Source organism: Phymastichus coffea, unplaced genomic scaffold (assembly GCF_024137745.1).
Source record: "Phymastichus coffea isolate CEN01 unplaced genomic scaffold, Cenicafe_Pcof_1.1 PCOF00029, whole genome shotgun sequence".
Lineage (NCBI taxonomy): Eukaryota > Metazoa > Arthropoda > Insecta > Hymenoptera > Eulophidae > Phymastichus > Phymastichus coffea.
In genome coordinates, this window is record NW_026706840.1 from 117,924 (window position 1) to 136,185 (window position 18,262).

General features: G+C 34.6%; 1 protein-coding gene across 1 annotated transcript; it reads left to right on the top strand.

Annotated features, from left to right (window-relative positions):
• Positions 1-1,096: 1,096 nt before the first annotated feature.
• LOC131663012 (uncharacterized) lies at positions 1,097-6,799 on the top strand. The gene is made up of 3 exons (XM_058933067.1): positions 1,097-1,184; positions 1,353-4,639; positions 4,769-6,799. Exons 1-3 carry the CDS (start codon positions 1,097-1,099, stop codon positions 6,797-6,799), a joined length of 5,406 nt encoding a protein of 1,801 aa, XP_058789050.1.
• The last annotated feature ends 11,463 nt before the right edge of the window (positions 6,800-18,262 follow it).

Here is an 18,262-nt window from a genome sequence, read left to right on the forward strand (position 1 = left end):
GAGCTCACTCCTTCTGCGACCGCTTAGAAGAAAGCAGTAATAAACATCTTTTGTAACTCGTGTGTGCGTTTTGGTTTCCTCCGCCTTTCCTTACAACAGGTTATCGGCCCCAGCACGCTTCCGCTGCGTGAAGATTGATAAATAATCAAGTAAGTAAAAGTGAGTGATTTAGATGAAAAGTGTAGATGAAAATTGACGAAATCGCGAGTGTTACAGAAGTGTGAGTTTTTTATAAAAATAAATAAAAAAGGCTGCGATTTAGAAGCGTGAGTGTTATCAGAGGATTGGTAATAAAAAAACTAGTTAAAGAAAGTAGCATCGCGAGCTCTCTCTCAGAGGCTGTCGTAATAAAATTTTGGAAGTTCGTTCGATAGCAAGCGTTGCATGTCTCGACCGGCAAAACAAAGGCGCGACGTCATGACACCGAGCCGAGCACGTGTAGAAGGCATAAAGAACCAAACAACAGGTCGGCGCGTGTCTGAAATTCCAGAAAAAAAACTATAAGAAAGAATGTAAAACGAAAACAAAATAACTGAAATATAATTTCAAATCATCAAATCATTAAATGATGAGATATAATAAAATAGACGTATTTCGAAAAAAAAAGATGTGATTGTGAAATTAAATAGAATTAACTAGAAGAATAAATTAGAATGATTGGAGTTAAATAAAAATTAGAAGTATTCGAAGAATAAACTAGACGCACTCTATTGATGAAAAATTAGAAAGTTGTTGAAATTATAAAATGTTACAATGTACTAAATTGAAGTGAAACTAATCATAACATAAAGTTAAATTGTAAAGTCGAGAAATTTCGGGCGATGTTCGAACGTTTTTCTCTCAACAGACTAACGTAAGCTTGGAACACATTCCTGGTGCTCTGCATGTGTGCGATCGCGCCCTGCTTAAGGGACTTTGTCGTTGTACGATCCTTTAGTGGAGTGCACATGTTGAGTACCAGTGTGTGCAAAGAGCAAACGTCGTTTCCAATCCGAACTATCAAACGTTTTGATGGGAAGGAAAAGAAACTGCTCTATATCCATGAGAAACTAATTAAAATGTTTGGTACTTATCTAGAGGTCTACAACACATCGAAATGGGAGATATCCCAAAATATGGTCATGCTGAAAGTGGCACTCCTCCGGGAACACCACCCACTTTAAGACAGGGTCATGTTTCTCATGGTAAGTATAACAAAATGATAACAATCAAATAAAATTATATGCATATAAAACCAAAAAAACTTAATTAGAAGCCATATTAGAAGTAGATGTGCGGATCCGCCACTAGAAGTTCATTATAGAAATTATAAACAAAATCCAAACACTAATTAAATTTTTCATTCCACTTAGATGACGAAAACAGCAACAATTCTGTTGAGGAGGCTCTAAGAAGCTCCGGTTCGGTTGAGGAAAATGCTATAACTCCGGAAGGTGTCGATGGCTTCCCAGCACAACCTCTGATGAATCCTGCTCCGGATATCCAAACGATATCTGGAGACTCTGCCAGAATAGCTGATGCCGTTATTGACAGAGTTACTCTAGAAGTAATCAGCAGATTAAATCAGAGGTTCCCTGGTTTACTGGAACCAAGCACCCCAGCCGCTTTTCTTTTGCCGTCCGACAGAGGAGCAAACAGCATGCTCAGACAGAGATTAGATCAAGTGGAAGAGATGCTGAGATCTAATGAAGCAGCGACTGCAACTCTGAAGTCAGCCGTGGCAGCAGCAGAAGGAGTGCTTCAAAAGAACTTAGAGTTAGAAAACGCTACTATTAGACGTCTAGAGGTAAATCACTCACAGCCCAACAATTCGTTAACTCCGAATAGCTCGACTCCTCTGAATAATACTAATCTAGCAACCCGAATACCAAATAATTCGGATATATTAGATGACACAAACATTAATTTTCAAAATGTAGTACAACCAGTTTCAATTAACACTGTGAGAGAATCAGTTACTGAAAATTCTTTTGACGTCAATAAAGAATTATCTGAATCTATAGGCGCGTTAGCACACTCAATTGCGAAAAACAATAATGTAGCGAAAGATAATTTTAAACGTGAATACAAATTAACTAGAAACATGAACCTAAACATTTGGTTTGACTATTTGAATTCTGAATTAGAAGCCAGAGATCTTTTAGATGTAATAGATCCTTCAACATCTTGTGCTAAGCCATATGATACATTTGAAAAGTCTAGAAGAAACAAAATAGTAAGAGACATAATTATCAATCATTTAGAAGAAGATTATCATAAGAAAATTTTAGATGTTAAAGATCCTATTGCTATTTTGTCAATAATAAAAGATGCAAAGAAACTTGAGAATAACGTCTCTGAAGTAACAGTAAGAGCTAAACTCTATTCCATGAAAATAGGTAGAAGCGAAAAGGTCGATAAATTTTGTGACAGGTTTAATGCTATAATAAAAGAGTCAGAACTTTGTGGAAGGGAATTACCTCTTACCGAGGCTGAAAAAAGATGTGCATTTTATCAGGCTGTAAAAGACGAATTCCCAGGACTTAGCATTGCATATTCGATCAAAAAGGCAAATCCGGAAAACAGTAACATGACTTTAGATGAAATAAAATCTATCGTGTTGCAGTTAGAAGCAGATGCACATAGAAGACAGCTAGAAGCTAGAGGTCAGGCAAACGTAGCAGACGCGGCTCAGACTGCTTTTGGCCACCGTGGTGGCACTGATACCTGCTGGCGGTGTAATAAGCATGGACATGCAAAAGATGACTGCCCACTCATTACAACAAATGAGTGGTTCTGTTATGTTTGCCGAAGGATAGCTTCTCACAACGGAAGAAACTGTCCGAACAATGGACGAGGCAATTGTGGATCTAGAGGGTACGTAAATAATATTTATAGAGGTAATTACAAAAGGGGTCAAAGTTCAGAGGGAGTCGGCTACAACGGAGTTTTTAGAGGAAGAGGCAATAATAATAATAACAGAGGTAGAAATAGTAATAATCGAGGTAAAAATAATAAAGGAAACAGAGGCGGGAGTATATTTAGAGGTAAAAGTCGATCTTTTAAATCCAACGCTAGACCATACACCCCGCACAATCAGCATCAGAATAACGCCAAAACTGCAGCAGCACATGCAGCGATTCAAGGTAAGAGTAATACTCATACCTCAACTCATAATATAAGTTTCCTGGCTGATTCCGGTGCAACAGAACATATAATAAATAAAGGCTTTATTCTATCCAACTTTAAGGAATGTCCTGGGGCGGTTATTAGAAGTGCGAATAAAAATAGTACTGCTGATATTAAAATAGATGGAAAAGGAGACCTTGTTCTAGAAAAACTTGATAGTCAGGGTAAAATTGTTGTACTGCCAAACGTTCTAGCTGCGGAAAATATTAGTGAAAATCTAATGTCGCTTAGAAAGTTTGTTGATGCAGGCTTTAGTATATATTTAGATGATCGAATTTTGAAGGTTTTTGACAAAGAAACAAATCATGTGTATTTGTCAGGCGTTTATAATAAACCAAATTGGATAATTTCACTAAGTATTAAGAGTCCCGTTGATGTTCTAGAGGAAAAATATCATAGTTATAGATGTAACGCGAGAATGATCACTCTTGATGAAGCCCCTGAGGAAACTCCTGTTAAATCATCTAACGTGTTAGACGAAAATAACCAAAATAAAAATATAGATGCTGAACTTGAGAGGGAGTGCATTGTGGAGGAAATCAATTCTAGTTCAACACTTAACAATAATCCGTCACTCAAACATTTAAATTGCAAATTGGTGGACATAGATAGTTTAGAAGATGCAGATAAAATAGAAAACCTATTCACGTCATTTGAATTAGAAAAATTACACACTGAAAAATTAAACAAAGGTATGTTATGGCATGTTAGATTAGGTCACCCTTCGTTAGCTTATCTCAAAGAATTGCAGAAATTAGATGTAAATTTGAAAGGAATAAAATTCGACGAAAATATAATGAACTGTGAGACCTGTATCCTTGCAAAATTGACGAAACTACCGTTTAAAGAAACAAGAACCAGAGCTACCAAACCACTTTATATGATTCATGCCGATACCATTGGTCCAATCAAACCAATTTCATTCCCAGATCAATGTCGATATATAATAGTTTTTGTGGATGACTGCACCAAATTTGCATTGGCCTATTCGGTAAAACACAAGTCTGAGTCAGGTGATTGTTTAGAGGTTTTCCTGATTAGTGCACGAAATCTGCTTGGTAGAAATGAAAAGGTCAGTTTTATCCGAGCTGATAATGGTACTGAATTCACAGGAGGAAAGTTTTTAGAAGTAATGAAAAGGGAGGGCATAGAACCAAATTTTTCTAGCCCACACACTCCACCACATAATGGTACCGCAGAAAGATTTAATAGAACCCTTATTGAGAAAACCAGGTCATTAATGATTGATTCTGATCTGCCTAAGAGTATGTGGCCGTTTGCTGTGGATGTATCTATAAACTTGTATAATAGAACTCCTAATAAATCAATTGATTTCAAGATCCCTTTGAAGTTAATAAATCCTGAAAGCAAATGCCACATAGATAAAATTAGAAGGTTTGGAAGTATTGCTTATGCTGCGAAACACGCCCTTGAAACAAAATTCTCAGCCAAAGCTATTAAAGGTGTGCTGGTAGGTCAGACATCAAATGGTTATATACTTTGGCACCCCAGCTCGGGCAAATTTGTTCACTCAAAACATGTTAAAATCAAAGAAAAACTTACATACAAAAATATTGAGAACAAAAGAATTTTTGAAAAGGATAGTGAATTAGAAGATGTAAAAGAAAATACAGTGCATTTATATGGAGATAATTTAGAAATATTAGAAGTCGAAGAAAACAACTTTAAAAACCTACAACAGACATTAAACCAAAACATGGGAGTTGACAGTTCAGTCATACCTGAATCTAAAGAGAATAAGAAGACCCGATCTACGGAACAAACTATAGGTGTAGAGCCCGTGAGAAAGCAACCGAAAAGAAATGTAAAAACTGCCAAAGACTATAAGGCCATGGATAAAGGAATTCCTGATGCTCGAATGGTAGTAGATACCAGCTTTGCGTTTTTAAGTAAAATAGTAGGCATTGGCTCAGGAGATAAAGATGAGTCAGCATTTGCTCTTTTAGCTGTTGTAAATCATGATCCCATTAGTTTTAAAGAAGCAATGAGTATGGAAGACAAAGGTGAATGGCTTATAGCAGTTAAAGAAGAGTTGAAATCAATGGAAATAAACAAAGTTTGGAGTTTGGTGGACAGGCCAACAGTCTTGAAGAATGGTAAACGAGCAAACGTTATCGATTCTAGATGGGTATTTAAGAAGAAATTAGATAAATTACATATATTGAACAGAAAAGGTAGGCTCGTTATTAGAGGATTTATGGATAAAAATAATTATGAGCTCAGAGAAACATATGCACCAGTTTCTAGACTGCCGGTTATAAGAGCAGCTCTAGCTGTTATAAACAAGCTGGATTTAGAAGTCCGCCAGTTAGACGTAAAAACAGCTTTCTTAAACGGTACTTTAGATGAAGATGAAGAAATCTATATGGAAATACCAGAGGGTTTAGAAGTAGATGAATTCACTAGAAAGACTAAAGTTTGTAGATTACATAAAGCACTGTATGGTTTAAAAATAAGTCCCAAGAAGTGGAATGAACGGTTCACAGAAGAAGTATTAAAACTGGGTTTGCAAAAGGATATTAATGAGCCCTGCTTGTTTACTTATAGATATAAAGGGATTATTGTTTTTCTAGTCTTGTATGTGGATGACATTATTACGGCGAGCAATTGTTCAAAGAAATTAAAAGAAATAATAGATCATTTGAGCGGCGTCTTCCAAATGAAAAATTTGGGCGAACCAAAACAATTCTTAGGTATGACCATAAAGAGAGATAGAGGTAGCAAAATATTGAAAATCAATCAAACAGAGTATGTTTACAAGGTGTTAGAAAGGTTTGGAATGACTGATTGTAATCCACACGAAACACCTATGGTCACTCGACAAGCTAGAAGCAAGAAAATCAATCAAGTTCAAGATAAGACTATGAGAAAATTAGATGTTCCATATAGAGAGGTCATTGGATGTATTTCTTACCTGGCAAATGCTTCACGACCGGATATCTCCTTTGCAGTAAATTTCCTCTCGCGTAAGCAATCTAATCCCTCCGAGGAAGATTGGTTAGACGTCAAAAGAGTACTTAGGTACTTAAAGGGAACAGCTGAGTTAGGACTTACATTTAGAAGTGATGGTGACACTTTGGAAGCCTACTCTGATTCAAGTTTTAAAGACTGGCCAGATTCCACTTCCACTAGTGGCATGGTCATTTCATTATATAAAGACACTGTTGCATGGAGAAGTCATAAACAAACTTTGGTAACTTCTTCAACCTGTGGGTCAGAGTATTTGGCGATGAGTGAGGTATGCAAAGACATCATTTCGTTGGATAAGGCATTAAGAGATATATTAGGCTACACCATGTATCCAGTTACTCTTTACTGTGATAATCAGTCTGCCAGAGATTGTACCCAAAAGGAGGGTAGCCATAAACTTAAAGATTTTGATGATACTTTAGAAGAGATTAAGAAACATCTGGTTGAAAGGGAAAGAACTGGTGTTAAAAGAAAATTGTCTGATACTCATGGAGATTTCGTGAAGCAGTGTGTTTTAGAAGGTAAAGTCAGTATTAGAGGGGTATCTACACATGATAATGTTGCTGATATATTTACTAAGCCACTTTCTCTTCAGCCCTTTAGAAAATACAGAAATATATTGCTGAACCATTACAACTGATATATATGTATAAAAATTCCTTTTGAATTTTTCAGAGGTAGCTGTTACTAATAATGCTGAATGAGAGACGTTGATGATCGAGGTAGATGAATTTAGAAGAATTTCATTTAGAAGAAAGAATTAAGTTAATTATAAGAAAAAGCCAGTTCATTTTTGTATTTAGAAGTTTTTCGTTTGTATTTAAAATTTTTGTATTTAGAAGTTTTCGTTTGTATTTATAATTTTTGTATTTAGAAGTTTTTTTTTGTTTGTATTTAAAGCTTTATTTGTTTTTTTTAAAAAAAAAAAATTCTTTGTACTTGGACATATGCAATGCAAAGCAAGAGAGGGAGTGTTAAAATCAACTTGCTCAGCATTTCCTATGTATGCGCATGCGCGTGCTTTGTGTGTGTACTGTGCATTCAAGACTAGGCCATCGAGCCGCCGTTTCTGTATAAGCAAGGAGCTCACTCCTTCTGCGACCGCTTAGAAGAAAGCAGTAATAAACATCTTTTGTAACTCGTGTGTGCGTTTTGGTTTCCTCCGCCTTTCCTTACAACAGTTAAAGAACGATATTTCAGTAAATTTGTATATTTTACTATTGAAATGTTTTAATATCGATATTAAATTATAAGGTGAAGGGACTCTGGCTTTATGGAGACATTTAATCAAGACAAATATTTGTGAATAGAAACCTTGGACGTGTCCATGATACGTGTTCAATATCTTCTTTAATATTAATACAAATATCATAATATTCATTTTTACTTAAATTTTTTCGACCTAACTAGCTAACCTAATAAACTAACACCTAAATTATAGTAGTTACATCTCAACCCACACAGCATGAATTAATTCTAAAATAATTCAAAATTAATTCATGAAATAATATAATTATTTTAGAATTAATTCAATGAATTAATTCTGTATTAATTTTATGTCCGTTTTTTTTCCTTTAGAAATATAACGAATATTATTACTACATTAATTGACTAAAATAATTTTCAAATATTACATGCATTTTAGAAGAATTATTTTATGAAATATTAACGTAATAGTTTTGAAATTATTACAGTTAGAATATTTTGAATTGTTTCAAAATTAATGTTTAAAATTAATATTGAAGAAATAAACAGCGGACATAAAATTAATACAGAATTGATTCACTGAAATAATTTTCAAATATTACATACATTTTAGAAGAATTATTTTATGAAATATTATCATAATAATTTTGAAATCATTACAGTAAGAATGTTTTGAATTGTTTCAAAATTAATTTTCAAAATGATACTTAAGTAATAAAAAGCTGGCGTAAAATTAATACAGAATTGATTCACTGAAATAATTTTAAAAGATTATATCCATTTCACAAGAATTATTTTATAAAATACTATCTAATTACTTTTAGAATTATTATAAAAAATATTTAAAATTATATAACACAACTAGATATACTATAAATAAATTATTTACTGAATATATAAGTAAAATTTGAAAAATTATTAAAAGTGCTATATTTTATATAATTATGGAAGAACACGAAATAAAATAATTGATAAACGTACAGTACTTTATTTAATGTTTACTTTAATATTATCTAGTATATGGTGTAACGGGGTTTCTTACCGTTTAATTATTTTTATTCGCGCGAGTTTATTGAAGGGCGAATGTAATCATCTATGCTTTAATACATAATCCGGAGAGCATGGGGAAACAGGTGTCAGTCAACCAATAGATCTACTAATCTAAGAAAATGAGTGGAAGCAATATGGAGTAAGCGAGTCGAAAGCACTTGTTAATAACACGAACAGAATCTTTTATTGTCTATCAAATATTACACTGGATCTGCCCGCGAGTTTATGTTGACATCAGCGCTCGCTCATCGAGAACACACAGTGTCGGGACGCTCGCTGCTCTTTGTTAACAGAGCTATTGCATGCACGCTTCGAACACGAGAAATTAATTGTTATACATGCAACCACGATCGCGAGATTAAGCTGGCCAGCTTACCTTTGTTTTGCGGACGCTCGAAGATGACACCAATAAGTCGCACTCGGAAAAGGTCTATTGTTTGTTTGTGTCGCGAGTCGCGAACTTAAAAGCACGTGGCTTCGCCCTCGATGGCGAAATCTCACGCACGCACTAGCGTTATCACCGCGCACGGCGCCTTTGTCTGCTGGTTCAAGCCTTCGCCCTTGTGAGCTGCACGGCACCTCGACTGCGACGATCTCTGGAACTCAGGTCTTGGTGCTCTGCGAACGGAATTCTGCTCCGATAACTCGGGAAGTGACAGCTGGTCTCGTACACACCGGCGAACTCGTTGATGGTCAAAGCTTCACTGGTTCAATTTCAATCGCGCGCGTTCCGTCTGCTCGCGTGCCGAATTCTTTCGTTACGTTTTTCGTCTCTCCGGTAGGTGCTGCCTCCGCAGGCAGCAATTAGGTTATATTATTAGCGCTAATTTGATGTTTACCGTCACAATGGATATATATTAGATATACATTATAAATATTACATAAAGCAGATTTCTTATCGAATTTTCACATTGAATTTCTTTCAATTTTAACGAATAATAATAAAAAATGGAAGTGCTTAACGCAATGCTAGGGGTTTAAATAATCCTGAATTAAAATTCCCTTAAGGAGATATGAAACGCCCCTGATAACACCTCGAAGAAATTAAGATTTGGTGCTGCTTGATCAAATTTTGAAAGAACCACTCTATAGAATTGTGTGAAATTTGAACTGAGTAATTCTTGGACATATATCTACACCCTAAAAAAAAGTTTTTATTTTTAATCTAACTTTGATTCTGCAATATTTCAAGTTCTGTAAATGCCGGTAAGGTAGGTACTTTCATGAACGTTTCATATGCTCATTAATGCGTATAAAAGCTTTTTTACGAGATTAAAACCTATAATATTTCTTGGATTATTGGTACGTTAATTTGTAAATTAATTAGTGCATTTTTACAAAAATCATATCAAGAATTAATTCAGAAATAATTTTGAATTATTTTCTGAAATAATTCGGGTGAATCGAAATTTTGCATTTTTATTTAATTCAAAAATTAATTCAGAATTAATTCAGAATCATTCCTTCCGTTAATTTCGAAATTATAACCTATAATATTTCTTTGATAATCGGTACGTTAATTCGTAAATTAATTAGTGCATTTTTACAAAAATCATATCACGAATTAATTCAGAAATAATTTTATATTAATTTCTGAAATAATTCAGGTAAATCAAAATTTTCCATTTTAATATAATGCAAGAATTAATGTATTGTTACGTTTAAACTTAAAGACTTAGACTTTACTTTATTAATTTTAAAAAGTGTTTACAAACAGATAACCAAGTGTTAACTAACTATTCTGTGTTTTCTATTACAAACATAAACAAACAACATATACAAATTAATGTTGCAGCGGATACATATTCGAATAAGAACTATTCGAAAGATGCTCTCGTAACAAAATAATTAATTTATAATTATATCTTGCGTTAATTTGTAACTTTAAACCTATAATTTTTCTTGGACTAATTCAACATTAATCCGTGAATTAATGTGTTATTTGTACAAAAATCATATCACGAATTAATTCAGAAATAATTTTGAATTATTTACTGAAATAATTCGGGTGAATCGAAATTTTGCATTTTCATATAATTTAAGAATTAATTTTAAATGAATCCAGAATCATTTGTTGCGTTAATTTCGAGATTAAAACCTATAATATTTCTTGGATTAATTCAACATTAATGAATGATTTAATTTATGTATTTTTACAAAAATCATATCACGAAATAATTTTGAAATAGTTTTAAATTATTTCAAGATATAATTTTAGTTTTATGTTGTAAATTAATTCATGGTTCCTTTCAAAATCCTTTCTAAATTAATTCATGTATTAATTTGTTTATTTTTACAGGAATCATTACCTGAATTATTTTTAATAGAATTTTAGAATATTTCTTTGTAATATTTCATGTATTAATTAAGAAATAATTTTCTTTTCTTAGAAAATTATTTTTATATTAATTCTTTGCGTTAATTCAAGAATTAATTCAGTGAATTAATTCATGCTCTGTGGGAATAGGTTAATTAATGTTATATGAAATCTAGAAAAATTGCAACTGGAATACCAAGGCTTAGACTTATGAACATAAAAATTGTTCAATTAAAACAATCCAGTATCAGCTCAAAACTTTTACAGGAATTGCTTGAATGTATCACTATACATTTCAAAAATTTCAACAAAATTAAAGGTCTGAGAAAGTGTTAAAACAATACGGTCAGATTTGTTTAAATTATGATAAATAATGCTTTGAAGAGACTTGAAAAGAAAAAGAGATTTTAATTATACGTTGGAACACAGGTGACAGGTGCGTATAACAGTTCATATCGAAGTGAAGAAAAAAATAACGTTCCAACAAACAAACAAAAAAATCGAGTTGTCTTAGTAACTATAAACAGATTGCACAACATTCAGAAATAAAAGAATAATCAAACGTATAGTTTTATTCTTAACAGAAAGGAAGGAATGACTCAGAGATATCACGTATTTCCCTAGCAACATTAATCCAATAATCTACAGTTTTATTGCCTTTGAATCCCAAATGTGAAAGAATCCAAATAATTTTAATAGATACATTTTTAGGATATGCTTCAAGCAGTAATTTTTTTGATATCTAGGTCTAATTGTAAGTAATAAATGTCTTCTGAGAATGGATTGGAATGTAGGGCCATCAGAACACTCTTCGAATCTAAATAAATATGAGCAGAATAACTGTCAGTATCTAAAATGAATATATTGGCTTTTTTTTAACCCATTGCTTCAGCAGTAAATATACATAGAGCAATAACATAGGTCGACAGACAAAAAATCCAGAAACACGATAACATATTTTCAAAGTATTTCGAAGCGTTGAATCCGAGTCTGGCTTCTTAATTGTTCCATCACCTAAGGTTCTCGAGATGTCCTGATCTAAAAGGGCAAAAAACACGATTTTTAATTATATTCGAGATTATGTAACATCACGAATATATATATATATATATTTTTCTAACATTAACAAAAGCAATTTTCGACCAACAAAAGCATTTTTTATATTAATTTTAGTGTGTGGATTCTTATTATCTTATTTTCAAACGTCTGTTTTAAATATTGTTGAATTTTAATATTGTCACGTCGATACGAAAGAAACCGTACGTGACGAACTATGATAAGTAAATGTCACACATAACGGGTTATGGTAATTAACCGGGTATCAGTAATTTAATTACCTATCGTATCAACCCTCCCGGGAAAATTTGTAAATCTATCTAGCGGGATAGATTAGTCTAAGCACGTTCTCCACAATATTTCCGCGAATATATTACTCACCGCATATTAATTCGGCAAAAACACAGGAAGGGGTACATCAGCCTATGGTATAAAAAGGCTAGATCGGGATGTCTATCCGCGAAAGTCAGTTCAGAGCAGTTCAGTTCACACAATAGACAGTTCGCGCAGTACTTATACTAATTGAGTTTATTTCTAAGTCTCGCTATCCGGCTACTCAGAACCGGGATTATACTCTGCTAAGTATTATAAGCTTGTCTTTAAATAATAAATCTTAAATCAAGCGCAAACACCTGAGACTGATTGTAAAAACCTCTTCTGAAATCCAATCCTAACAAGGTAAGAAACTAAGTTATCTACCTAAACACGCTACATATAATAAAGGCGCTATCCCTTTAACCAACCTCTGCTTAACTCTTGACTAAGATCCAACTTTTACCAACGTAACAATATTTTAAACATTATTACGTCTAGCTGTAACATCTCAAAAAAATTACAATGGTCGAAACACCTTACGAATGAAAACAAATTACACTCAAAATACTAATTTAAAAAGTTAGCGAAATAGAACCAAACTTTGCGACAAACAGGGAACCTACGCTTACAGAATTTCTCACATATCTGCATCAAAGACATCCACCCACCGAAACAAAGCAAATTACCCGAATCGAGGAATTACAAAGATTAAAATATAATTTACAAGACTACATTGATACAAATCCATTGGACTTTCTATGTAAAGATGACATAATATTCGACATCCTCATTGAAATGACTAGTAAAAATGTAAATCCAGCATTCCTCCTTAACGCTATTACGGATACAAACTTCGAAAAATTAAAATGAGATAAAACTGAAATTCCATTACTTGAGCTCATTGAAAATCAAACAGGTTACGAAACAGTAATTGAAAATTCAGACGCGTATAACGCGCCGACTACAAACGTGTCTATAACTAATACACCATCCGCTTCCAAATCATCAGAAATGGCTCATAATAAATCGGAAAAAGTTAATTTCACTCCAACTCGACAATTTTCCACTACAAACAAAACTAATTTTGCAAGCAGCTCATTTACTACGTATTATACACCGAGGATTTTCAGAACATGACTAATGAATTCCACACAAAACATAGTATCGCCAATAAAAAATTTTAGCTTGAAAGACGCTCTTAACTTCGTATCTAAATTCGATGGATTTAACATACCTTTACACTTATTTATTGACGGTTGTCGAGAGGCACGCAGCATAATCCCGACAATCAATGAAAATAATCTCACCAAGTTAATTAAAATTAAACTAAGTGGTGAGGCACTTAAAAGCGTGTAAGGAAAAACGTTTGATAATGTAGAACAAATGATTAAATTTTTAGACCTACTGTTCGGATCAGCAAAAAATTGTAATCAATTAACAGGCGAATTAGCAACCTTAAAACAAAAACGTGGTGAGAATGTAGTCACATTTTCTAATAGAGTAAAAACAGTAGCTGACGAGCTTTTTGAAGCAGCAGTAAGGGAAAATCGAAACTATGCTGGATTTAAAAGCCAACTTTAAAAAGACAAAGTAAAATTCTTCATCCGCGGTTTACATTGGGTCATCAAAGTGCGTATGGGGGAAGCCGAAAATTTAGAATTAGCCACAACTAAAGCAATAGAAATTGAACGAGAATTCAACGTACAGGAACCTGAGGAAATAACCGAAACAGTAAAAGCACTAATCCAACCTAAAATAGAGCCGGTTCGATTAACGAAAGCGGATGATACTAATACCTGCCAATAGGCCAAAACACAAAGCTAAAGACTGTTGGCATCGGATACCTGTTGGCATCGGCTAACTACGCAACAGCAACGGCAGCAGCCCAAATAGCAGCCAAGGGCGGAGCCTCGCGCGGCAGCTAACAATAGCACTAGTCCCCGCTCCAACCATCAGCCACATTAGGCCGCCCAAAATCAAGTAAAAATAAGCGCCTCAGTCAATTTAAATTCGCAAGAAAAATTGCAACAAACTAATTCCTCGATTTACAATTACTGTAAAGAAACGGGACACTGAAAGAGTGATTGCGAAAAACGAAAACTCAGAAATTAAAAATTACAACAGGCGGAGAAAGACAAAGGTTCCCAGACACTCGGCGCTGCCCGGGAGCCCCTGTAAATACAACGCCTCAAACGTCGCACGCACAAAAAATCATCCTTTTACATTTTAACAGTCAGTCATCCACAATACAGCTTGAAATAAATACAACTAAACAAAAATTTAGCTTTATCGTAGACACCGGGGCAGCAGCCTCACTACTTAAAATTTCAAGCAAACCAGACGGTGTCCACATAAATATCTTAGACAGATACGAACTACGAGGGATCTCGCAAGAAAGTATCTCGACATTAGGAAAAGTTTCATTAACCTTTCACAACTTTGTACTAGATTTTCACCTAGTACTGGCAAATTTTCCTATATTAGAAGACGCCTGGCGATAACTCCTCGTATTCGGCCGACGGCCCTAGTGGGAAACTGCCGGATCTAGCGGTCGAAACTCAGAGGACGAACGCACCTGTATACAAAACCCATGTAAAAAAAATGGTCCCGATGCCATAAAACAGAATGACATACTGACTCCTAAAGAATATATACTTCAGCTGTTTGAAAACAAAATCTAAGAAACACACAAAAAATCAGATTCCGACAATCTGTACAACCTGTCTGTTAACGACTTTTCCGAGAACTCAAAAAAAATTAACTCTGTATCTGTAACTTCTGGCATGCGCATGCAAACTCTGGAAAATGAATTTGATTTACTCTACGCTTTAAACAAAGCATCAGAAATGATTAAAAAAATCAGAATCAGATTATCCATTAATACAAGAATTAACTAACAGTATTATTAGTTGTTTAAATAATAAAGAATCTGAAATTAATAGCGATCGTGTATACTTGCTCGAAATACTAAATAGATACCTCGATCCAATTATTAAATCACAAAGTAACTTACAAAAACCAAATGTAGTTAGTAATGCATTAAATGCATTATTAACAGCCCGCTCGATTATTAGAGGAAAAGTACCTAGAGCGCGTCGCGCAGCACTGCTTGTTAACCCAGAAATTAATAATCGTCACGAAAGAGTCAAACAGTTACTTCAATTGATTAAATTGTACCATATCAAACAATATCAACGAAAAAAATTGAAGAAATCGTCGAAAATTACAGCGACAGATTTTTTGTTAAGGACGACAAGCTCGGAGCCACGAGTATTATTGAGCACGAGATCTATACTACCTCCGAAGTACCAATCAGACTCCGACAGTTGAGGCACCCCCCGCAGATCAGTAAATTTATAAATGAACAAATGCAGGAATTATTAGAAAGAGGTATTATCGAAAAATCAACTAGCGCATACGGCGCACCAGTCTTTTGCGTGCCCAAAAAGAATACGGAAGATGGCGAACCGCAACCGCCGCGTATCGTATTTAACTATCGCGCGCTAAATAAAATTATTTCGGATTATAATTTTCCAGTCACTCTACCTGTCGACTTATTTGAACGAATGGCCGGTGCGCAACTATTCTCATCATTCGATATGTATTCATTATATCATCAGATAAGCATTAAAAAGGAATACAGGCATAAAACGGCATTCCAATGCGAGTCAGGCCTATATCAGTTTTGTCGCTCCCCCTTTGGACTGAAAACTAGCGCACCAGTTTTTCTGTCACTAATAAATATACTAGTGTCAGACTTAAGAAAATGTAGTAGCATTTTGCGATGATATTTGCGTATATTCTAAAACATTCGACGAACACTGCGAGAGCATCATCGAGTTAATGAAACGCCTTCGTGAAACTAATCTGGTCCTTCATCCAATGAAATGCAAAATTCTACACCCGGAAATCAAATATCTCGGACATATGATCTCGATAGACGGACTACGCCCGTGCAACAACAAGCTGCGCGCAGTAAAAGAATTCCCGGTCCCACGCATGCTAACGAATGTTAAACAATGGCTCGGCCTGGCAGGATACTATACACGATTCATAGAAAATTTTGCTAAAATCGCTAAACCACTTACTATTCTATTAAAGAAATGACAGCCATTCGTTTGGGCGGAAGAGCAGCAAAAAGCTTTCGAGACACTACGTGATAAATTATATGAACCTCCGGTGCTCAAACACCCGGATTTCGACAGGACATTTTTTCTTACCACTAATACATCCAAAATCGGAATCGCAGGGTCGCTTTTTAAATTTGATGACGAAGAGCAAGAACACGCTGCGTAGCATACATCTCACGTACCCTCACACCTGCTGAAAGTAATTACCCTGCTATTCGACTCGAACTATTAGCAATAGTATGGAGTATTTTACAATTCAGACCATATCTGTACGGTTGAAAATTCATCATCATTACTGACCATAGACCTTTGGTACATTTATTCTTGATAAGCGACCCAAATTCACAAGCAACTCATCAGTGACTATTGATATTTGGTCTGGCATGTGTGCCGCTATGGCTTATTTATATAAACTAATTTATTTATAATTTATAATTATTTATATAAACTAATATGTACCTTTGGAGCACCTAACGTCATAGTAAGTGACCAAGGCACTAACTTCACTTCAAAACTAATGAAACGTATTGCAGCTCGCTTCAAAATTAAGCATATTACTACAACGGCTTATCACCCGCAGACTAACAATGTTGAACGAATTCATTTATCGTTAATTGAATATCTAAAAATGTTCACTTCCAAGACCAAAAATTGGGACGAGTATGTCGAACTTGCTATATTTAATTATAATACAAGCTGGCACAGCAGCCATCAGTTCTCGCTATGGGAACTGCTGTTCGCTCGCAAGCCACGCCTACCAAGCGCAAAGACCCTACTAGAGCAAGATTTACTACTTACCTACGAAGGCTACGTGGAAAACTTGGTCAAACAATTACATAATATACATGAAATAGCTAGAGAAAAATTAATAACATCTAAAGAAAAAACCAAAATGCAATATGATAAAAAAAGAAATTCTAGCAAATTTAAAGTCGGTCAATAGGTGTTTCTAAAAAGTGGCATAAAGCCTCATAAACTCACAGGCAATCACTTTGCCGGTCCCTACTTGGTCCTGGAAGTGAGAGAAAAAGAAAATATTAAAATAAAAATAAACGAAAAAGAAAGTCAAACGTCCACGCCAATCGTTTAAAAAAATCATACATCGAAACAAGTAGTAATTGAAAAATTATGTTTCAGATGAAAGCAGTAATTCTCAGCATTTTTTTCGAACAATACTTCAAAATAGTCACTCCTTTCATAGCCTACGATTGTTTTCAACGTTTTACTAACTTCACTACCTTCTCTCTTGTAGATATTGCTGAATGCGACATTCCTAATCCGATAATCAATTCTACTGTAACTGAAATATCCCTTCTCCAACTTAATGATTTTGCAACTGTAAAAGTTCGTTATTGCAAAATAGAGTTCAAACGATCAGCCAAAACATGCGGCACACTTTCTCATGAATGGTCCCCCCCTTTTTCCGAAATAGAATATATTAAGGAAGTAACACGAGAAGAATGCATTAAAATGCACTCTTATCGAATAATGGCGATCGGAGATAATCTAGTACAAAACTTAATGATAAATCAAACAACCGTACACCCGATAGAATTAGCAGGATACATTGCCCCAGACGGCACTTGCACTAACGCAGGAAGTTTCTCCGACCCTTACAGCACATTCAGCATGTACACGTTACTGGCTATGTTAAAGTATCACTCGAAGAAAGATTTAATTCCATAACACTGGAAACAAATAAAATCAAACTCGAGTCCGAAACTTCTTGTCAATTTACCGAAGAACGTTGTATTGATAGCATATTCGGATACGCATTCTGGGTCAGAACCGAGTCTCAGGCATGCAAAGCCAGCAAGTATACTAATGTATATTCAGGACCCGTCACTAAAGTAACAGAGGTCGGTAATGAACGAAGACCACTTTATGTATTGGATTCTGAGGATATATCTTTTGCTTTCAAAGACCTCGGTAGAACGATACAGTGCGGTTTTGAAATTATTAAAACAGAACACCCGAGATTATTCATATTATAAAATAGGCTCGGTGAACATTTCATTTCTAACAGAGT

Bases quoted from the DNA above. Each gene is read 5' to 3' on its own strand.
- LOC131663012 (XM_058933067.1), top strand. From the start codon at position 1,097: ATGGGAGATATCCCAAAATATGGTCATGCTGAAAGTGGCACTCCTCCG. The intron at 1,185-1,352 runs GTAAGTATAACA...CATTCCACTTAG, and splicing joins ACAGGGTCATGTTTCTCATG to ATGACGAAAACAGCAACAAT. The intron at 4,640-4,768 runs GTAGGTCAGACA...ATTTTTGAAAAG, and splicing joins AAGCTATTAAAGGTGTGCTG to GATAGTGAATTAGAAGATGT.